Raw genomic sequence first — 23,892 nt, forward strand, 5'->3', positions numbered from 1 at the left:
TGGAAGTACGCCGAAATCCACGCCCTCCTCAAGAAACCCAAGGCTGACCCCAACGACCTCAAAAACTTCCGCCCGATCTCCCTCCTCCCCTTCCCGGCGAAGGTCATCGAGAAGATCGTCAACGCTCAGCTCACCCACCACCTCGAGGACAACTCCATCCTGGACCCCTCCGAGTCCGGTTTCAGACGCAACCACAGCACCGAGACTGCGCTCCTCGCCGCCACAGACGACATCAGACTACAAATGGACAACGGCGAAACATCTGGCCTCATCCTCCTGGATCTTTCCGCTGCCTTCGACACGGTCTGCCACCGCACCCTACTAACACGCCTCCACAAAGCCGGAATACAAGAAAAAACCCTCAAATGGATTCCTCTCCGGCAGAACCCAGAGAGTCCGACTCTCACCCTTCCGCTCCGAAGCCACCAACATCATCTGCGGCGTACCCCAAGGCTCCTCACTGAGCCCAACGCTGTTCAACGTCTACATGGCCCCCCTCGCACAACTGGCCCGTCAGCACAACCTTACCATTCTCTCCTACGCCGACAACACCCAGCTCATCCTCTCCGTCACTAAAGACCCACACACGCCAAAGCCAACCTCCACGAGGGATTGAAGTCCATCGCCGAATGGATGAGAAAAAGCTGCCTGAAATTGAACTCCGACAAGACCTGGGACGACTCCTGGTGGCCCACCGCGCTGGGACCCCCTCCAACGCCTGCCAACCACGCATGCAACCTCGGTTTCGTCCTCGACTCCGCCCTCACCATGTCCAAACAGGTCAACGCAGTTTCCTCCTCCTGCTACAACACCCTCCGCATGCTCTGTAGAATCTACAAATGGATCCCAACGGAAACCAGAAAAACGGTGACTCAGGCCCTCGTCAGTAGTAGACTAGACTACGGCAATGCACTCTACACAGGCATCCCAGCAAAAGACATCCGACGACTCCAACGCATCCAAAACGCCTCCGCCCGACTGGTCCTCGACGTACCCCGCCGATGCCACATCTCCCACCACCTGAAGGACCTCCACTGGCTCCCAGTGGACAAGAGGATCACCTTCAAGCTTCTCACCCACGCTCACAAGGCACTCTACAACGCCGGACCCACCTACCTGAACAACAGACTCAACTTCTACGTCCCCTCCCGCCAACTCCGCTCTGCCAACCTCTCCCTCGCCATCGTTCCCCGCTTCCAACGCAAGACATCCGGTGGCAGATCCTTCTCCTACCTCGCCGCCAAAACCTGGAACTCCCTCCCGACCCCCCTACGACAGACCCAGGACCTTCTCACCTTCAGGAGACTCCTCAAGACCTGGCTCTTTGACCAATAGCAGCAACCTCCCCCCCACAGCGCCTTGAAACCCTAACGGGTACGTAGCACGCTTTATAAATATTGTGATTGATTGATTGGTTGATTGATTGTCCACAGGAGCACTATCAGGATCTCAACCGACAGCCATGATACCTTGGATGCCGCTGAACACTTGCACTTCCAGATTTCTGTCAACACCAACACCACCCTGAGACAAACCCTTGTCTACATATCCCCAGGCCCCCGTCCACAGTTCTGCGACACCATGGCCGACACAATCAGCGCCCACCCCTCTCCTCCACAGACTACATGCTCCTTGGCGACCTGAATTTTCACGTGGAGAACACAGTCGACAGCAACTCCTCAGCCCTGCTTGCTAACCTCGCCAACCTAAGTCTCAAACAACTCCCACCCACTCAGCCGGCCACACACTCGACCCCATCTTCTCCACCAGCAGCCACATCACCTTCACCCATACCACCGAACTGCACTGGACTGACCACCACTGTTTCCATTTCTCCTTCCAGAAACTTACCGCTCACCACCACCAGCAACAGACCCCTCACTGCAGCTGGAACAAGATCTCAAAGGACCAACTGATCTCCACCCTCACCGTCGCCCCGCCACCGAAAACACGGGCGGCCCCAATACCGCTGCCCTCAACCTCAAACAAAGGCTAGATGACTGCGCCATCACCCTCACTCCACCCGCACCAGCAACAAAGGACCTTGGTTCAGTGCCGACCTTCAGGACTCAAGTGGGAGTGTCAGAAAACCAAGAAGATCTGGCGCCAAGAACAAACAGAGAGCAACCACGCCGCCCTTAAGACTGCCATCCGCAAGCATCACCAGCTCATCCGGACCACCAAAAGATCATTCTACAAAGAACGAATCGACAACAACGCACACAACAGCAAAGAGCTCTTCAGCATCATCAAAGAACTCACCAACCCCAAGTCCTGCACTGCTGAGCCCCCGCTTGCAAGACCTCTAGGACTCACTCACTACCTTTTTTCACCGCAAGATCATGGACAACCATGGCAGTTTCGCCTCCCCGATCCCCACGGCCACCGCTGCCAACGCCGACCCCAACACACCCAACCACACCAACCTTAGGAGTGCCTGGACCCACACCAACGACGAGGACACCACCAAGACCATGAGCACCATCCACTCCTGATCATCAGCCGACCCCTGCCCTCACAATGCAATCAATAAAGCCAGCCAAATCGTCGCCCCCCCAGCTCTGTATCATCATCAACAGCTCCTTTGCGACCGCCACCTTCCTGGAGAGCTGGAAACATCAAAGCCCTGCTCAAAAAACCCAAGGCAGACCCTGAAGACCTCAAGAATTACCAACCCATCTCCCTACTCCCCTTCCCAATGAAGGTCATTGAGAAGATAGTCAACAGCCAACTATCACACTTCCTGGAGGACAACAGCCTGCTCAACATCTCCCAATCCGGCTTCTGCAAGAACCACAGCACCGAGACCGCTCTCATCGCTGCTACTGACAACATCAGGATCATGCTCAACAAAGGTGAAACCATGGCACTCATGCTCCTCTCGGCAGCCTTTGACACCATCTGTTACCACACACTTCGCACATGCCTCCACGACGCTGGAATCTGCCACAAGGCCCTGAACTGGATCACATCCTTCCTCTCCGGCAGAAGTCAGAGAGACTGCCTGCCTCCGTTCCTGTCAAAAGCCGCCAAGACCTTCTATGGAGTACCCCAAGGATCCTCTCTCAGCCCCACCCTTTTCAAATTCTACATGGCGCCGCTCACCAACATCGTCTGATCCCATGGTCTTAACATTGTCTCCTATGCAGACAACACACAACTGATCCTCTCACTCATGAAGGACCCTTCCACCGCCAAGACCAACCTCCACAACAGACTTCATGCCATTGCCAACTGGATGGAGGTAAGCCGCCTCAAACTGAACTCGGATAAGACTGAGATCGTCATCCTCGGCTCCAACAAATCAGCATGGGATGACTCCTGGTGGCCTGCCACTCTAGGAGTCGCTCCAACTCCCACCACCCACGCAAGCAACCTCGGCTTCATACTGGACTCATCACTCACTATGACCCAGCAAGTCAACGCCATCTCATCCTCATGTTTCAACACCCTCCGCATGCTTTGCAAGACCTTCAGATGGATCCCCATTGAAACCAGAAGGACGGTCACCCATGCCCTCGTTAGCAGCAGACTAGACTACAGCAACACACTCTATGCGGGAACAATCACCAAGCTCCAGAGAAAACTTCAGCGCATTCAGAACGCCCCAGCACAACTCATCCTTAACCTCCCTCACCACAAACACATCTCAGCCCACGTCAGCGGTCAACAAAAGGATCATCTTCAAACTCTTGATCCACGCTCACAAGGCTATCCACGACGCCGGCCCTGCCTACCTCAACGAGCGTCTCAACTTCCACATCCCGACACACCAGCTCCAGTCCACCAACCTCGCCCTCGCCACCGTCCCCCGCATCCACCGTACCACAACCGGTGGCAGATCCTTCTCCCACCTCGCCACCAAGACCTGAAACTCCCTCCCCGTCAATCTACGTCTGACCCAGGACCTCCTGACCTTCAAGAAATGTCTCAAGGCATGGCTATTTGAGCAGTAGCACCCCCCCCAGCGGTTTGAGACCCTATCGAGTGAGTAGCACGCTTAACAAATGATTGATTGATTGAAAGGATCTGATGCCTAACCTTCTTAACCTTCTTGTAGGAGATGATATCGGAAAGTGGTTTGATGCCTTTGAGGTTGCTCTGGAAATGCATAGGGTCCCTGAGGAACACTGGGAAACAGTTTCTGGAGGCACATCTCTAGTGAAAGGAGGGATTCCCTGCTGGCCCTATATAAGGGTTAGGGAATTAAATACACCCTATGAAGCACAGCCTTGTCAGGAAGCATTGTCTCACTCCATAAAAGTAAAGGCAGACATTTTGAAACAGCTAAAAGCTGCCCCGACAGTCATGGGTAGATTGAGTGGATTCATTTTGCAATGCACTGGATGGTTAGGTGAAGGGCAGTAAAGTAAAGGATAACCAAGGGATGTACAGTTTGATAGCAAGAGAACACATATGTTCCTTTGGTTGCAAAGCTGTGCCAATACCTGATTGATAGTAAGCTCACTAACCCACGGGTGCTTGCTAAGGAGGTGGAACACTGGCTCATCCCAGGGTCTTCAAGAAGGTATCTGGGGGCATCACCTCAAAAGGTAGGAGGGGTCTTCTCACAAGAAGAGAGATGGGGAAACTTAAATATAAGGAGTTCCTTAAGGCCACAAAATAATTCCCAAGGTAAAAACAGTAACCTGTCCCAGACTGAGCTTAAACAAAAGGGGGTTAATGACAAACAGACAGGGAGGTTTGCTTCCAGTGTTCTGGGTGTCACAAACTCTGGAACTCCAGGGAAGAAACCAAATGTCCCAAAAAGGTACAGCTCCCCCACCGATGGGCAGACACCTGAGTTGGTCAGTGTAGCACTTGGAGAGGATGTGGTCCCAGTAAGCTTAGTGTGCATATCGGATAGAGAAATGGTGCCAAAAGTCCATATGCCTACAAATACTTCTAAGTACGGGCAGTGGGAACAAGGTGGAGGGTCTGAGAGGCACAGAAGGCAGTATGACTACTGTGAGGAGTCATTTGGTGTCCTCAGAGCATGTCATCCATAACACATTCCACTGGGTCATAGTCACAGGCACCTGTGAGAGTCGAGGGATTGTCTTACATTCTTTAAATGTAGCTGTGGGTCCTGCCACATCTGTAGATTGTCTGCTGGGCAATGACATAGAGCATACTGTCTGAAAATAAGTGGAGCTCAGGTCACAACTGGAGGAATTAGGCTTGCCTGAATATAACGACAAGGTCCATGGCTGCTCAGGAGGGAAGTCAATGAATCCTGGAGATTTAAAAATAGCTGTGCAGCTAAAGAAGAAGAAGGACAAGGGGCACAAAAAACTTCACCCTGAAGTTCCCATAGTCCAGGTGGATGGGGCACCTGAGGAAGCCACCCCAGACCTTACTGTGGAACACACTGCCACCCTGCCTGAGCTTGCTGAATGGTAAGTTGAGCGTTGCCCCACTATGGAGGAATTCTGCAAGGTGCAGAGAGAATTTCCCACTCCAGAGGGCTTGAGATGACAAGCTGAAGCCCACGCAGCAGGTGATAACTCTGGAGCTCACCTTATCTATTGGGAGAATGACTTCCTGTTCAGTGAGCCTAAGGTTCCTGCACTTGGGACAGCCCTTGTGCTGGTGGTCCTCTGTGCTTTCGGGCCTTCCCACTGGGGTTGGCTCATGGCATACCCTTGGCAGGTCATCTAGGGAGGATATGACCTTTGCCAGGCTTGTCACCCACTTCTATTAGCCCCAGATGAAGACAGCCTCAGACACGTTCTGCAGGGAGTGTCCCACATGCCAGGCCAGTGGGAAAAGTGGGAAAATGCTAGGCCTCCCCTGGCTCCTTTGCCTGTCATTGACAACCCCTTTGAAAGGATGGGGTAGGAAGCTGGCTCTCTATATAGTGCACTAAAATGAAGTACACTGTGCAGAGAGTCCAGTGGATCCCCAATTGGTATAGCAGAGGCAAAGATAGATAGGACTAATGCTCTATTTGTGGTAGTGTGGGCCAGAAGTTAGGCTTATCGGAGGGTAGTGCTAAGCATTTTTGTACTTACAGAGGCAATAAATGAGACACACACTCAACAATAAATCCAAGACTAATTTAGGAAAACAGCAATTCTTTTTATATATGGTTTAAACTACAGAACTTCTTAATCAGGTAAGTAGCCTTTTAAGCATAATTGCTTTGCAGTTTCAGAAATAAACAGTGCAATTTTCAGAGTTCTCTCAATGTTATCCTATGGGGGAAAAACAATGTTCAGCAAGCACAGAGTTAAAAATGACTTACAAGACCAATATCAAGGAGTTAAGGTAAGTACTGAGCACTGATCAGAACCACACCAGCAGGTCACACTGGGCAGCACTAGGGTGGTCGGGTGAAGAGGTCCAGTAGAGTGTCATATGTCTAATGGTTTCCTCTGGGAGTTTGACCCCATAACAAACAGGCTGCACGCTCGGACTGGGAGGCCAGTCAGGGACAACAAACAGGTAGGTAGTAGACTTGGGGTGCCCTGGGATGTACATGCGCCTTTGGTCCTCTTCTCCTGAACCCAAGAGTGACTGATGCAGGGGTGTCTTTAGGCATTGGGTTATCATGTCCGGGATCAGGGGGTCATGTGCGTCAAGGCTACAGGCATTGTGGGGGAGTCTGTCAGGGGTGGACCCAGGGTAGACTTGAGGTTTTAGGAGCCGGGGCATGCGTGCAGGGGCTGCAGGCCTCTTGGGAGAGCCCAAGATGGGTGAGACCATACTGTACTCATCTCTTCGCAGCTGGGGACCCACATATGCACCGTCTGTTGGCTTCACCTTAGGTCGTGGGCGTCGCGTGAGGTTGTCACTTCTGGTGTCTGGTTTTTGAGGTCCATCAGTTACAGAGGGGGTCATTCTGACCCTGGCGGTAATTACCGCCATGGCGGAGGTCGGCGGTAGCACCGCCAACAGGCTGGCGGTGCACCGCTGGGCATTCTGACCGCGGCGGTTCAGCCGCGGCCAGAAACGGAAAGTCGGCGGTGTACCGCCGACTTCCCGCTGCCCTTGAGAATCCTCCATGGCGGCGGAGCGCGCTCCGCCGCCATGGGGATTCTGACACCCCCTACCGCCATCCGGTTCCTGGCGGTTCTCCCGCCAGGAACAGGATGGCGGTAGGGGGTGCCGCGGGGCCCCTGGGGGCCCCTGCAGTGCCCATGCCAATGGCATGGGCACTGCAGGGGCCCCCGTAAGAGGGCCCCACGAAGAATTTCAGTGTCTGCTTTGCAGGCACTGAAATTCGCGACGGGTGCAACTGCACCCGTCGCACCTTCCCACTCCGCCGGCTCCATTCTGAGCCGGCGTCCTCGTGGGAAGGGTGTTTCCCGCTGGGCTGGCTGGCGGACTTTCGGCGGTCGCCCGCCGGCCCAGTGGGAACGCCAGAATGACCGCCGCGGTCTTTCGGCGGGAACCGCTTGGCGGGCGGCGACCGCCGTCCGCCGCGGTCAGAATGACCCCCAGAGTCTTTTGTTGCAGGGCAAGTCTGGTACCCCTGAGTGACTTGAGTCCTTATTTTACGGGTGGCCGAGTTGGCTTCTTGTGCACAATCCTTTGAGGTCAGCAGGCAGGCCTAAGGGGCTGGTTCCAGGTCAGCTGCTTCCTCTTTTCCTCTTCTAGGGGTGCAACTCTTCTTTGTCTTGGTCTTCTTAGGTTGGCGAAACCTAAGTTCTATAGCTCAGGGGTGCAACCTAAATACTCAATTTAGGGGTGTTACAGGGAGTGCCAGGCAATAAGCAATGGGCTGACCACTTGACTACCTTGAGGGTGACTACACCCTTCTTATGACTACTTCCGCTGGGAAGTGGACATAACCCTAACCCTAGCAGCCTTTATTCCTTCCAAACCAGGTGGAGGAATTGCAAAGGGGGTGTCCACTTCAGCTCATCCACCTTAGGAGTGGGACTGGCATTAAGTGGGCACATCTCCTAATTTATCTAACTTTCCAGCCTGTGGTGCTGCCAAAAGTGGGGTCCGAAAGGGGGGGACGGTCATCTCCACGATCTGGAGAGACCTGGGTCGCATTACAAAGGTGGCAAGGCCTTTGAAGCTCCTCATCCTGGAATGTCCATCCAGCCTGGGAGAGGAGGTCACACCTCTGCCCAGATCAGGCATTTGTCTCAGGTCCTTGAGAGCACTAGCTTTCACCTTAGGAGGCCAGAAAGGCATCTTTTGTGGCAGCTGAATTGATCAGGACCAGTCTGTCAGCACACTAGTAGCTCATAGGTTTTTTGAGAGTGCACCTCCAAGGTGCCCTCTGTGTGCAGTTTTAAATAAATCCATCACTGCGGTCAGTGAGGGTTTATTATTCTGAGATGTTTAATACCAAACCTCCCAGGACTCAGAAAAGCCATCGTCTAGCTTGGGAACTTGTAATGACCATTGTCCAGCACATGCATTTAAAATGGCTTCCCTGTGCACTTGCCATGTCTCAGAATCAACAGAGACATAGAAGGGGCATATCTGCTTATGCATATACGCCCTCACATGTGTTTGGATGCACCCTGCCTTAGGGGTAGCTTACACCTTGCAAATGCAGTGACAGGGGGCCTGGCACACAGGGGTGTATGGCAGGTCATGTTTTCAATTTAGGCTGCAGCAACACACACTGTCTGCAATGGCAACACAGTGTGGGTTTGGTGAGGGGTCCCTGAGGGTGGCACAGTTGGTGCTGCATCCCTCAGAGACCTTGCTTAGTACTTCAGGCCCTAGGTAGCAGGGGTACCATTTACTAGGGACTTACAGTGGTGAGCAAAGAGTTTCCAATTGGGCAAATCATCTATGCGGTTTTGGGGAAATAGATGTGGCACTGGGGAACTGGTTAGCAGGCATCCAGTGCACTAACAGTTAAACAATCAGAAACCATGCAAAAAGTGGGAGCTAACCATGTGAAAAAGGGTGCTTTCCTACAATTGGCTTTTACGTTGTTGGTCCTGTGGATCCCAAGTCAGCTTTAGGGAACAACCTGTTGTTATTGGACCATGCCACATGGTACCGAGGCAAACCCTCTAAGGTGGGAGATTGCACTTATGGTAGCCAGGACCCTGATGGGGATTTTTACACAAGTGGGATACCAAAAAGAAGTGGTGTCTGAAAGAGGCATCAACTTCATGTCTGCCTGTATGAAGACCATGAGGGATAAGTATGGAGAAACCTACAATTTTCGATAACCTACCCGCCTCACCCTAAAGTGCTTGTTAAAAGGTTCAACATTACCCTTAATATCATATTTCCAGTTAAGGGTGATGCACATTGGTTTAAAGAATGCCCTACCACCATTCAGAGGTTGGTAAACAGGGTCCTAACTGGGAAGGAGTCTTTCTGTGCCACCTACCTAGATGACATAGCTGTCGTATGCTCTAGCTGGGAGGATCACCTTTACCAACTCCAATAGGTCCTTCAGGTTCTACAACAGGCATAGAGCAGAACACTGTGTTGTATGTGGGCCACATGGTAGGTGGGGGCATGGTGCAGCCCCTCCAGGCCAACACTGAGGCTATCCTGGCCTGGCAAGCCCCAACAACTTAGACTTAAGTGAGAAACTTTATGGGCCTCACAGGATATTACAGGAGGTTTCTTAAGGGATATGGCATAATCATTGCCCCCAAAACTCAGCTGACATCTAAGAAGCAGCCAACAAGGTTTTCTGTAAATAGTCCTGTCAGAAAGCCTTTGACTCCCCGAGGAAGCCATGTGCATAGCACATGCATTCAAGGTTCTTGAATTCTCCAACATGGCATAGGGGCTGTCTTAGCAGAGTTAATGAGGAGGGTACCTACTAACCTGTAGCCTTCATTAGCAGGAGCACACCTCCCTGGGAACAGAGGTGGAAAGCGACTGAAAGGGAGGCCTTTATTACGTTTTGTGTACTGAAGACGCCAAGACCATACTTGTTTAAGACTCACTTCCTGGTACAGATAGAACACAGGCTCCTCAGATGGCTCAAACAGATGAGGGGTGAAAATACCAATCAGCGGATGTGGTCCGTCTCCCTCGAGGGAACGGACATTATTGTGGAACACTGCCCTGGGTTAGACCATGCTAATGTTGATGGTCTCTCCAGGTTCTTCTGCCTTAGTGAGAAGAACTTCTAAGAGTTTAGGTAGTTCTCCCCGCTTTAAGCTTGAGGGACATGTGTTAGACCTGCTAGCCTTAGGGTAGTCTTACCCCAAATTTTTTTTTTACTCCTCTACTTTTTCTGATTTTGTTTCTTTTGGTCATAGGACTCTATGTACTTTACAACTGCTGACCAGTGCTAAAGTGCGTGTGCTCACTCCCTAAAACATGGTAACATTGGCTTACACCCCACTGGCACATTTACTTTACTTGCAAGTCCTTAATAAAATGGTACTACATGTCTCAGGGCCTGTAAACTAAATGTTACTAGTGGGCCTGCAGCACTAACTGTGCCACCCACTCCATTTGCCTTTTAATATTGTCTCAGGCATGCCATTGCAGCCTGTGTGTGCAGTTTTAAACAGCCATTCCAACCTGGTGAAATAAACTTTTTCCAGGCCTAAATCTTCCTTTTTTAATACATATGCTAACCCAAGTAAGAATATTGAGTTTGATAGCTAAAGATTTGTAATTTAAAATCCTCTTTTATAGTAGAGTCAGAATTTGAGTCAGTTCTGAAAATGCAACTTTTAGAAGGATGGCATTTTCTTGTTCATTGCCTGCAACCTATATCCTGGGTCACAGGATTAAATGTAGCTGGCAGTTGATTGTTTTGTATTTCTCAGAGACAGTGAGACAAAGGAGGAAAGCTCTAGAGACCTTCCTGCATCTGCCCAGCGGACAGCCTGCCTGGACCTGCAAATGGAAGTGCCTGAGTACTGCTATCCTCTTCTGGTGTGAGTTCTCGAGCTCCAAGAGGTACCCCTGAGGTCCAGGACCTTTGATGTGGCATCACTGGAGCTCCCTTTCCAGGAAGTTCCAGTACACCCAAATCTGTATTCCACAGCAACATCCAGTGGTGACCAGCAAAGCAAAATCTTGCCTTTGCGCTACAGCTTTGATAGCTTGCGGTCGCCGCCAACAAGAATCTCCAGCAAGGACCGCCTGCGACACCCAAAAGGATCTTCATGGTACAGTTATGATTACCTGCAACGCCCGGCATGCTCTTTGGGCCACAGTGACAACCATCTGTGATGCTGTCCCTGCTCCTCATGGCACCATTCACCATGATTGGAACTCTTTTCACTGATCTTTAGAAGGTAACTCTGTCATGTGGGCTAAGCAGGTCCCTATATCCGTCTCACTCTCCATCACAGTTGGCTTGAATTTATAACTTTCACCAGGTGTCACACTACCAGATAACCGTGAGTGGCAGTTTGGGCATTTAGACAATATACTTACCTTAAATCTTTAAAAAAAACATATCTTGGATACTACTGATTAGATTTTTGTCATTGTGGTGTCAAATATTTTATCAAATTTCACTCTATTTTTTAGATTGATGTGTGAGTTTTCTTGGGTTGTGTTTTCACTTTATTACTGTTTGAAGTGCTGGATAAATACTTTACACAAGTTCCTCCAAGTTGGGCCTGAATGATTTGTGTCAACTGCCAGTGGGTTGAGCATAGGTTATTTTGGAGCTTGCTTGTGTTTCATCTTGACCAGAATCATGGTTGCTGCCTGAGTAGAATTTCACCCTTAAGAACCAGTAGCCCAATTTCCTACAGTAAATAAACAATTAACTTTGCACGTTTGTGATAAAACATAGCCATTGATAGCAGACTGGGTGTGGTCTTACCTCTGTGTAGATCTGCGGCTTACGTCTCTTTGCCAGATCAATTATACTGATCCCATTGTAATAGAGGTTTTCCATGCAGCCATGAAAGTTGTTCCTCTGCATTGTTACTGGTTTTCCTTGGAGTGGAATACCCCCGAAACTGAGCTTTGAGAAAAAAAAGGTCAATGCTCAATTACAACTCCAATAGCAACCTCTGGAGTGCATTAATGCCAGTTTAGTCATTTTAAATATATAACATATTAGCAAAAACATGACTATGAGAAAGCTTTGCTTGCAAACTTCAGGAATTCTGAAAGTTAGGCTAACCAATTTTAATTAGGAGCATCATCCAATATGAAGGCACTGGTTCAAATCACTTGGACTCAAGGAATTTACTTTCACCTACAGAACATTTTATATATTATAAAACAAATGCCAAAAAAGTTATCTTTCGTGGACAAATAATTTAGATGAGGTTACATTCAGTTATATATTTAACACTGGGAATAGCTTGACAAAGTTGATCAAACTCTGCTCTGGGCTAAACTGCATGCTTGGAGAATGGACAGTAGGGTAAACTACTTTCAGTAGAGCTTCATTCATATTCATGAGTAAACATCAAGTTACAGATTAGCTCCTAAAGTACACACAGAAAATGGATCGAATCCAGGATGCATTCTGGCACCCCAGTTATTTTCATAATATGTTACAAATTTACACAGATTTCTTCCTAGACTTGGAGACGTTAGGATAACACAGTGTGTTTATGCCAATGATCTGATCTTTTTAAAAATTACCCCAGTTGGACATTAAACCAAGATTCCCATTTTCGAAGTAGCAAAATATTTGAAAATATATTTGTTGAGGACTAAGGTAATGTCTTTTGGATTTAGTAGGGTTATATATATATATGGTTCCCCAAAAATCTTTCAGTTGAATATGTAATCAACTATCTTGACGTGAATGGGAATGTGTACCAGAAAATAAAAAGGGAGACTATACTATAGGTGTATGTTGAATGCGTGTGTCTCAATATATCATGGTATAAAAAGATGTTTAGTTGCGTATACGACAAGGGCCACGGGTGAAGGGTCTATTCCTGTAAAGCATTTATGGCACCATTTATTTTACTGGCAGACTTAAAGCCAAACTTGAATTTAAGGTCTTCCACACCTTACAGTCAGAAGATGATAAAATTAGGGAAGATGTATCATCCAAAATGTATGCAAAGTTATTAAAAGCTCAGGATAACTTGGAGTACTGACAATATTTACTCCACAAAGATATGAAACAGATTAAAATTTATTTAAAACCACTCTCAAATGAGTTTCTTATTTTTGCAATGCACTGTTTTTCTCAACATATCTGTCTGGTATCAAATCATTAGACCTTTACAACAAGCTCTCAGAATTCTTTAGCAAAATCACCTCCATGAACTGCAAATTTGACCCTCAAACAAACGCAATCATCGTAAAAACTCAACTTCCTATCATCCCTGAAAAATCAGTCCTGACCCTGTTGCCACATTAAACACTGTTGAAAACACTGCTACCATGAAAACCATCCACTAAAGGGGCCCCATCTGATCCTTGCCCCACCACACCTTCGCCAATGGACTCCTACCTGTCAACGCAGTGGTACAACCCACTCTCAACACCTCCACTGACTCAGCCACATTCCAAGACACATGTAAGCATGCCACCATCTGCTGACCCAGCCATGGTCTACAACTAAAGTCCCATCTCACGCCAACCATACCCAGCCAAGGTCTTAAAGAAACAAATCATATGACACCCCACCAACCACCTCAGGGACCACTATCACCTTCATGCCACACAATCTGAATTCCAGCCCAATTGCAGTACAAAAACAACACTTATCGTCAATACAGAAGACATCTGCATGATCCTTGACAAATGAGACACAGCTGCCATCAATCTTTGCAGCATTTGACTCAGCCTCACTGCCCATGCTCATCAGGTGCCTGCAAAGGATTGGCATCCAAGGACCGCCTCTCCAGTGGGTTTGCTCTTTATTAAAGGATAGAACATAAGCTGTCAGCTGGATAGAACAGAGGCTGTCAGCTTAGCGCCTTACTCCATGGAAGTCGACAAACATGTGTGGAGAGCCTCAAGGTTAATCTCTCAGCCCCACCCTCTTCAACAGATGCATTACCCCTCTGGCCAATGTCATCTGCACACACATCATCAACATCCTCTCCTAGGCCAATGAAACACAACTCGGTCTCTCAATGTTGGGCAAGACTTAACACAAGAAACAAGATCACCGCCTGTATTACCAAATTCAACTGGATGAAAAACAACTGCTTCAAGCTCACAACCGACAAGACAAAAGTAGTGATCTTTCAGCAAGAACACCTAACCATTGGACTATAACTGGTGGTTGGCTGAACCTGGACCAACACAATGTACTCATGTCAAGAACCTCAGTTGATCACAAACTAGAAATGACTTCACTGTCACTGCATCCTGCTTCCACACCCTGAAGACATTTAGGGAGATCTTCAGATGACTTCCATGCAACACCGGAAAAGCCATCACTCACACTCTAGTCACCTACAAGTTGTACTATGGAAAGACCTTCTATGCTGGGATCACCATGTAACTCATTAGAAGACTATAAACCATCAGGACTCATTCCCAACATCCAACACAGAAACTACATCACTCACACCCAAAGTTGCTCCACTGGCTCCTGACACGCTCTCTGTTCTCGTCACAAACTCATTCAAGCCACAACACAACTGGCCTATCTGACCTGTCGCATCTCATTCCACCAACCATCCAGACACCTCCTAGTATATATTCTATGCATACACAGCACTCGATCAAGAAGACAGAAGTTCTTACATTGCTCCTTTTGCATGGAACGACTTCCCACTCCACATCAGAGCCTTACCCTCTCATCTAGAATTCTTCAAGAAGCTGAAGAATTAGCTTTCGAAATAACCAATCTATCCTAGTCAAGGTAAGGTACACACACCTGCATAGCACCAGAATGCCCTTGCAGGGTGATAGTGTGATTAGCAAATACACATAACATAATATGACATGACATAACATAAGCTGACAGCACAAAACTGGTATTTCTGGCTATGCCAATGCTTCCATGAGGCAGTATAACATAGTTTTTGCAGCTGCCCACATCTGTGAGAGCCTGATAAACATTTGTTTTGGTGGACATTTTTAGAAGTGGGATGCAGATCTTTAATGATATTTGTGAGTCAAATAGGATATTTATGATTGTTTTAGGTTTCTCAGATTGACTATACAGAGTATTGCCTATTTATTACACTTAACATGTTACTCCAGTCCGTACACTGGAGCCTAACCTCTTCTCATTCTTAACCCATTACCAACAACTCTTAATGCCTTACTCTTAATTACTTTCCCTTAAGCAACTCTGTACCCTTAACACATTACTAATAACTCCTAACCTTCCCACTCGAGGCCATATCTTTATTCCCTCACCCCTTACATGTAACCCCTTACCTTTATAATTAGCTTCATAATTAACCCTTTGCCCTTAGTTTCTTACCCTTAATTATTTTGCTTTGCCTCTTATGCATAATCCATAACCCTTTATTCACGTCCTGTTTGCTTATCCATGGCCCCTTACTCCTACACTTAGCCACTTACCATTAACCACTTTCTGTTATCCACTTAATCCCATTCTTTTACTCTTAAAATAACATATTACACTGGCCCTTACCATCTCCTATAACATTACCCTTAACACCCTTCATCCAATATCACTAACATCTACCTAGGTATTCCTTACCAAACCCTATCCAAAAAAATGCTTTGACCCCTTACATTAAATCCCTTAAAACCTTACACTTAACCTCTGAAAACCTTACCCATAACCCATTACTTTTTAAATACTTACCCCATTCCTATTAAATATAGTATTCATATAATGTTAAATAAGTTTTACACCGTGTGTCATAACGAAATGAAAAACAATGAGATGAATATGATAAATTGTAATCCCCAAGCAACTACCCACAAGGAAATGGCATGGCTGTCAGGAATAAACAGGTTATATGGACTCTGGTATTTCCTTCTTGAAATAATATCCATAGAATCTGGTGTATGGTGGCTGAAGAGGTAGTGGAGCTCATCATTAATGGAGTTCAAGTGGGAGAACTTTGCATTCATGAGTCGTAGCAGGGCTTTATAAGCAGTGCCTGAGGACATTCTTTGTTGCATTGGCATCTCCTTGGAAGACCCTAGATATTCATTTTGATAGCATTTTAACATTTTTCCATAGGACCAATCAAATCCTGTAGAACAGGTTGGCCAATATTTGACCTCCTAGTGAAACATGAATTTAGGTTTTTGGATCTTAGTTTGCACTGTGGGATATTTTTGAAGATATCTTGATTTACAGGCAGCACATCTTGCTTAGATGAGATAGGACGCGCCCAGAAGCTATTGAACATGGACCTCACTTTACAGGAGAACCATCTATTGGCAGACGTGGGGCAGATAGTACAGCAGACCCTTCACTGCTATGGGCACCCTCATTTGATGCACCCTGCATTGCTTTTTGCTTTGTGATAATGGGGAAAAGGTTCTGGACCATAGGGGGGCCATTGGAGCTTCAGATATCAAATTTCCATTCAGTACAGGGGAAGACGTAACTCCCTTTTACTGGACCTTTTTATTGTGGGCGTTTCTTTGCTTTTTTCCTTTGTCTTTTTGTCAATGGCTGAGTGGAGCTCTTTGCAGCTTGAAACCAGATTAGAATTGGTAGAATCATTACAGGACGTCAGACTAGATTGACTTGTGGTAGGCTCCCTAGACAACAGGCCTGTTAATACCTGTATAGGTGACTATATTGATGAACCTTTGTGATCCTTCTCCACACGATGAACCTCAGTCAGTACAGTGATGATTGACTTTGGTACAGGCTTTACAAATGGTATTGGAACATTTATAGGCCTTGGTATTGATGTAGAAAGTGATGATTTAATACAGTTCACCTCCATCGAAAGTATTCTCAGGATTTGTGGCAGATCAGTTAATTTATCTGGCAAGAGCAGCAAACTTCCACATACGAGTTACTGGATTTTGAACCATGAATCATGGGTCAGCCAAGGATGATTATTTGAGAGTGATGATGTTTCCACTTCTGATAAATAGCTTCTATTGATAAGGCCATGAGCTGTAACAAATCTACCTAAAGCTCCCAATGTATTGACTGGTAGTTTAGTGCTTTTACCATTTCTAGTGAGTTTAATATATTCACCTAAGTGATATCATCATCCCCTTCAAGCTTGTTGATAAGTAGTAGTATAAGGTTTTGGGATTCATCCAACATCTTGTAAATATCATCAATGACATTGAGGATGACTCTGTACTACAGCCTGCTCTGAAGTCTATTTGGAAGATGTCAAGCAGCTCAAGGTCTTGTATATGTTGACTGAGTTGGGATAGTACAAATTTTTCAAGGACCTTTGCTAAGAAGATTAGATTGGCTGTAGGACGTAAGTTGGTCAGATTCTCAGGGTCCGCTCTAGGTTTCTTAAGGAGCAGAGTGAACTAAGCAAGTTTCAAGCAGTCTGGAATTGTTCTTTGTGTTAGCGAGGCATTGATTTTATTTTGCCATAAAGGTGCAATGAGGTCATAGGTGCTGGAAGTAGGGGCACTATGGTGCTTGAGCACCCTTGAAGGTAACTCTGTTGGAGATCAGAAGGTGAATGAGCAACAAACATGTCTTCAGATTTTGTGTTTCTCTTGTTACAATAGCTGTGTGCTGAAAGACAAAGGTCAAATGTCATGCTATGCCTTCTGATAAATTGCAGCTTCTTCAGAAATCAGTGTAGGAGGCTGGCTTGGTTTGCAGTGGGTAGTCAAGGTACTTACACCTTATACCAGGTGCAGTTATCCCTTATTAGTGAAACGTAGACTGTGTCTAGAAGTCAGGTTCTCTAAGGGGTAGTGTGGATAAGCTGCCAAAGCATAACTAGGAGACATGCAAAGCCCATGTAACACCAGTGTAGTCACACAGTACTCACACACATAAAAAGAAAATACTCAGTGTTACAAAAATAAAGGTACTTTATTTAGGTGACACAAATGGCAAAAATACCATAGAGACTATACTCCTTTAAGCGATAACTTATACACAAATTATTAACCCCTAGTATGCAGAAATAGCTATAAAAACAGAAAGCATTGCAAACAGTGAAAATCACAATAGTTAGAAATGGGCTTACGGGGGATACAAACCAAATACTAAGAACGTGGAATGTAAAAGTCGGTTTACCACCTAGGCAAGTGTAGTGTGTAGAGGAGCACTGAGAGTATTAGAAAACACCAAAGGTAAGTAATGGAACTCACCCCAGAGCCCAGGAAAACAGAAGTAAATCACAGGAACATTCCTAGAACACACAAGAACATGAGAAAGAAGATATTACAAGAACCAGAAGTGATTGCAAGACACCAATGATGGATTTCTGGACCTGAAGGCCTGTGGATGAAGAGGACCAAGAAGCACTGAAGAGTCCAAGGAGAACAGGAGCCCCTACTAATCCGGATGAAGGTGCAAAATAAGAACTACGGGTGAAGAACCACAGTCAGTACTGCACCCAAGAAGACAGATGTGGGCTCCTGGTTGGTGCAGAAGATGTCCTACGCTGGATGGATGATTGCAATCTGGTTTGCATCACTGTATTCCACAAACAAGCCTTGGGACATGCAAAGCTTGGGGTTAGCAGAAAATGGCGCTTCCTGGGACCAGGAGGGACATGGTGGACTCTACCCAGAAGGGGGAATCAGAGGGGGCTCCCAACAACTCAGAGAGCCCTCAGAAGACCAGACAGCATGCACAGGAGTCCCACTGCCTGGGGACAAAGAAGGTGCAAAAGGAGGCCCATGCAGCACTACACAAAGGGATCCTGTGCCGCCAGAGAACCACGCAGGAGGCGGTGCATTGCAGGAAGGAGTGCTGGGGACCGGGGCTGCATGGAGCTTGAAGAAGTTCATGGAAGGATGCCAACAAGCCTTGGCAACTGAAAAAAAAAAACACAGTGAATGGGGGTACTGTCTTGCACGGGGAGGCAAGTTCTTACCACCACCAAAGTTGGACAGTTGGACATCAGGACCATCAGGACCACTTCAGTCTACCACCTGTGATGCTTGATCCATACACTTTGTCAGTAGAGGGGACCCAAGCCACAGTTCATCGCTACAGATGGGTGTCTACTAAAGCAGGGAAGTGACTCCTTCACTTCAAGGGAGATTCCTTCATTCTTCTGGTGCAAGCTGAATACTGGCTGTCCTCTGAGGATGCATGACCGGGAAACAGTTGCAGTTGCTAGCAGGAGCTAAAGGTACAATGTTGCAGAAGTCTTCTTTGCTTCTTTGTTGCAGTTGTAGAGTTCCTGGAGGGTCCAGATCTAGTTTCTTCGGTAAGAAGATGAAGTAAAGGATGCAGAGGATTCCTGCTGGAGTCTTGCAATCTGAATCTGAAGAACCACCCAGGAGAGAGACCCCAAATAGCAGTGAAAGGGGGATTGGTCAGCTACACAGGTAAGCACCTATCAAGGGAGTTCTCTGATGCTACCTGCTGGCACTGGCCACTCGGATGCTCCCAGAATTCCCTGCCACCTTGGAATCCAAGATGGCAAAACCCAGGGACCCTCAGGAGGAGCTCTGCGCACCACCCTTGGGGGCGTGATGGACAGAGGAGTTGTCACTCCACTTCCCTTCGTCCAGTTTTGCACCAGAGCAGGGACTGGGGGTCCCTGAACTGGTGTAGACTGGATTATGCAAGGAGGGCACCATCTGCACCCTTCAAAGCATTTCCAGGGGCTTTGGGAGGCTACCTCTCCCATGCCTGTAACACCTATGTCCAAAGGGAGAGGGTGTAACACCCCTCTCCCAAAGGAAATCCTTTGTTCTGCCATCCTCGGCTTGAGCAACATGAGGGCAGAAACCTGTCTGTGAGGTGGCAGCAGGTGGGACTTCCTGGAAAACCTCAGAAGGCTGTAATGGCAATACTGGGGGTCCTCTAAGGAGCCCCTAGAGGGCATGGAATCATACAACCAATGCTTGCAAAAGCATTGGGGTATGATTCTGACATGTTTGATACCAGACATGGCCATATTCAGAGTTACCATTGTGAAGCTGGACATAGGTGGTGACCTATGTCAAGTGCAGGGTAAAATAACATCTCTGCATTCATGAAGTACCGGAAACTGGTCCTGGCGGTCATGGGAGCACCTCTGCCCTCGCACAAAGGTACTCTGCACCCCACTTTCACGACTGGAATGTCTGCAATAGGGTTGTCTTATAAGAGACTGGGTGCAGTGTAAATGGCGGTAGAAGGGTGCATGCACCATTTCTCACAGTCTGCAATGGCAGTCCTGTAGAAGCCTTTGCATGGGCTCCCTAAGGATCACTGCAGCCCATAGGGACCCCCTGGAAGCCCAATGCCCTGGGTACCTAAGTACCATATACTAGGGACATATGAGGGGGCACCAGTATGCCAATGGCGGGTGGAATACTGGACTACCAGTATCCTACAACCATAATTTAAGGGAGAGAGCATAACTATTAAGGTCCTGATTAGCAGGATCCCATTAGACACAGTCAAACACACTGACAAATAGGCCAAAAGTGGGGGTAATCATGCTAGAAAGAGGCTACTTTCCTACAATCTACATTTACTTTTGTTTCTCTAACCGCAAAGTGAGAGAATTTTGTAAAAAGTGACCTAGGTGCCAATCTTGTTGGGGTACAGGAAGTGATAGGAAAAGCTGCAGGATGTCATCTTTTTTATCAAATGGACAATAAGATTTAAATATCTGGAAATTAACTATGTACATAGTTCAAAATATATCACCAGTTAGGAGAGAACAAATGAAACACATTTCTTACATTTCTGAAGTATGATGAAAAAAATATTTTAATAGGATCAAAACAAATCAAGCCACTCTACTTGGTGATATGCAAATGATAAATAAGCATTGGAATCTTATTTCCACACACTATTGACTGTGTGCTCCATAGTTGCACTAAACCTGTATGTCTATGCAAATTAAATGGGCATTTCAACTGAAGTTGTGCTGTCTGTGAATAACTGTGCACAGCTACAACAATGCTCCAAAAATCCTCACGCCCTTACCACTGTCCTGCTGAATGGGCGCTGTATATTTGACACACTTTTGGTGTGGCGCCTAGATTTTTCACAATTGCTATGATTTTAATGGTATAACATTAATGTCAGCATCCCCACTCTGAAAATTATTCCAGCACCACCGAAAGGGGTGACTTAGGGCATATTTTAGAGTTTGGTGGGTGGGTTACTCCATCACAAATGTGAAAAATATCCTGTCCACCGCATTATGATGTCCATGGAATAGAAGTAACAGGTCATTGCAGCATCTGCTATTTGGCCACACCTGTGAAAGAAATTGACCGAGCTTTACATTCGCCATGGCAATTATAGTGCCACACTAATTGCAATACCAAACAAGTGATATATTTAATAACATGTACGTGTAGCCTTAGGTACGTGGGTATGACGACCCGAAAGGTCAGCAGAAGACTCTGCCAACAGAGGAGCAGCACCAGATCTAGATGTAATACCCCTAAAATGGCGAAACACTACATCACTATTGGATACTTTGTTAAATAACTTAAATGGGTGATTCTGGAACATGTTGCAGCAGAGACACAGAATCTGGAGAAAATTCTATTAGAGAAAGAGCAGCACAGGATTAATAAATTATCCACACAGAAGAAGGGACTGAATGATGATATCCCCTGGTGGAACATGCTACAATAACAGAAAACAGAAAATAATATCTTTATCTCACTTCCCTGGAGCCTATATAATTGAATATGGACTGCTGTTTGTCACTAAGTATAGGCATAACAGGTATATCTTCACAATCTCATGCATTTCACTGCATCCAGAAATTGTCTCTTTTTTCATTACGATTTTTAGAGTAGATTTTCATATAAGATCGGGCTCCTTTAGGTTGTATTATTTTTTTGCCTCATATCTAGTAATTCCCTTGCAATTGGATAGAGGACTAAGGGCCAGATGTACAAAGCAGTTTGCACGTCGCAAACAGCGAATTTCACTGTTTGCGACGTGGAAAAAGCACTTTGCAATGCACAAACCTCGTTTTGCGAGTCGCAAATAAGAAGGGGTGTTCCCTTCCTAATTACGAGTCACAGTGCAATGCAGGATTGGTTTGTGCCCGCGAACGCAGACGCAAACCAATCGCAGTTTGCACCCTTTTGAAATGGGTGGTGACCCATTTGCAAAAGGGAAGGGGTCCCCATGGGACCCCTTCTCCATTGTGAATGGCACTGCAAACATTTTTTCAGAGCAGGCAGTGGTCCTATGGACCACTGCCTGCTCTGAAAAAATGAAACGAAAAAGTTTCATTTTTCATTTTAGTAATGCATCTCATTTTCCTTTAAGGAAAACGGGCAGCGTTACAAAAAAAAAAAAAACTGCTTTATTAAAAAGCAGTTACAGACATGGTGGTCTGCTGTCCACAGCAAGCCACCATCCCTGTGAGGGCCGCCATTCGCAAGGGGGTCGCAAATTGCATGATTATTCAAGCGAGTCGCAGATGGCATCAGAGACACCATCCAACATTCCGAATTGCGACTCGCTCTGACTTGCAATGTGTGGGTCGCAATTTGGAATGTTTCTACATCTGGCCCCTAAATTTCCGAGCCTAGACCCCCTTTCAACTAATAGGGTTTTTAGGAGGCGGGACCAGATTTCCCTGCTTCCCCTCCCCATGTGACCCCCCCCAGTAGCCAATAGGAAAAGCAATCTTCTTACTGGGATCATGTGACATTGATCACATGACTCGACCCTTTCTTCCTCACACAGATTAAAAGACAGGCCAACTCAGGGCAGCGTTGGAGGAGTACAGGAAGCTAAATAGGTGATTGGGAGGAAAATATCCCTTGGTGTAGTAAGTGTGGTGAGTACCATGACATTCAAGTTCCTTCCTCTTGGAACAATTAGGTAAACATTATGTTTTCTACCTCTATAGGATGTGACCTCAGGGATTGCAATACCACCCTCTGCCTTATGGAGCCTGAATTCTTAAGAGCTATGTAGGTGTCCTAGCCGTGACATATGACTTGATTTACACTAGTGTGTGCAGGCTTAACACTATTGGCTATTTATTATTTTTTTGTGTGTGTTATTTTTTCATGTGTGTATTTCTGTGCATAAATATTTTGAGTCCATCGTCTGGGCAAACTCACGTGGCTTCCTGCTTTGTTTTGCACACAAGAATTTCAGTGTGCATAACCATGAGACTACTACGTGAACAGGGGTGGCAATAACCCCTTAACAATATGTTTTGGTGTTTTTCTATTTCAGAGAGCATTAATTGGAAAAGGTCCAATATGGTCTGTATTATTGCATTCTTCCTGTTTAGTGTACTGTGAAGATCAGCACCGGGAACTGGTACATATTATAATTTGTAGAATTTCCACAGATGTAGTAGGTCCTGAAGAAAGCCTGCTGACCCTGAGTAGCACTTGAGACATGCTTAAACATGTCAACCTTATTGAATTATAGATGTTAGGGGTTATTACACCCTTTCTGCATCACACTGTTTTTATCCTAGCTGAAGGACCTTATTAATAAACAAGAAGTAGAATCCTAAAGCTTTCTTTAACTTGCACTTAGGTTTTGGCTAGGGTTCTGCTTACAAAATGTATTTAGTCCACCCAATCACAGTGGGTGCAGTGGGTGAGGATCCAATAATGAGGCGTGCCACTGGGGGTACCAGTGGGTGAGAATCCTATTAATATATCCATGTGATGCAAGTGCCGCACTGTTTTACCTAGGTGCAGATCCCTTTCCACTGGTGACAAATGGCCACTTGGGGGTTGTGCTGCAGGGAACCTTTGCAAGGTTAAGCTTGTGTGGTCCTGGGACTAAGCCACTTTTACCTGGTCTGTGGGGTCCGTGTGCAGAGTTGCCGTGGATGCCTATTGTGCTGGTTCTGGTTTTACCAGACTTGCACTGGTTTTACCCCTTACACAATGGTGCTGACAAAGGGATGCAAAATCTCAGCTGTGGCTGAGTTGCAGATATCAGATTCAGGTTGCATGCTATGCTTTGTAGCTGCAGCATGAAGTGTGGGGGTTAGCTACCCG

General features: G+C 46.7%; 1 protein-coding gene across 1 annotated transcript in view; it reads right to left on the reverse strand.

Moving 5' to 3' along the window:
- The window catches only part of LOC138285079 (contactin-associated protein-like 5), a 2,160,239-nt gene that overhangs the window by 1,057,595 nt on the left and 1,078,752 nt on the right, over positions 1–23,892 (reverse strand). Inside the window, exon 7 of the mRNA XM_069224597.1 lies at positions 11,738–11,881. Coding sequence (XP_069080698.1) covers positions 11,738–11,881 — 144 coding nt within the window. The remainder of the gene's footprint in view (positions 1–11,737; positions 11,882–23,892) is intronic.

Source organism: Pleurodeles waltl, chromosome 3_1, assembly GCF_031143425.1.
Source record: "Pleurodeles waltl isolate 20211129_DDA chromosome 3_1, aPleWal1.hap1.20221129, whole genome shotgun sequence".
Lineage (NCBI taxonomy): Eukaryota > Metazoa > Chordata > Amphibia > Caudata > Salamandridae > Pleurodeles > Pleurodeles waltl.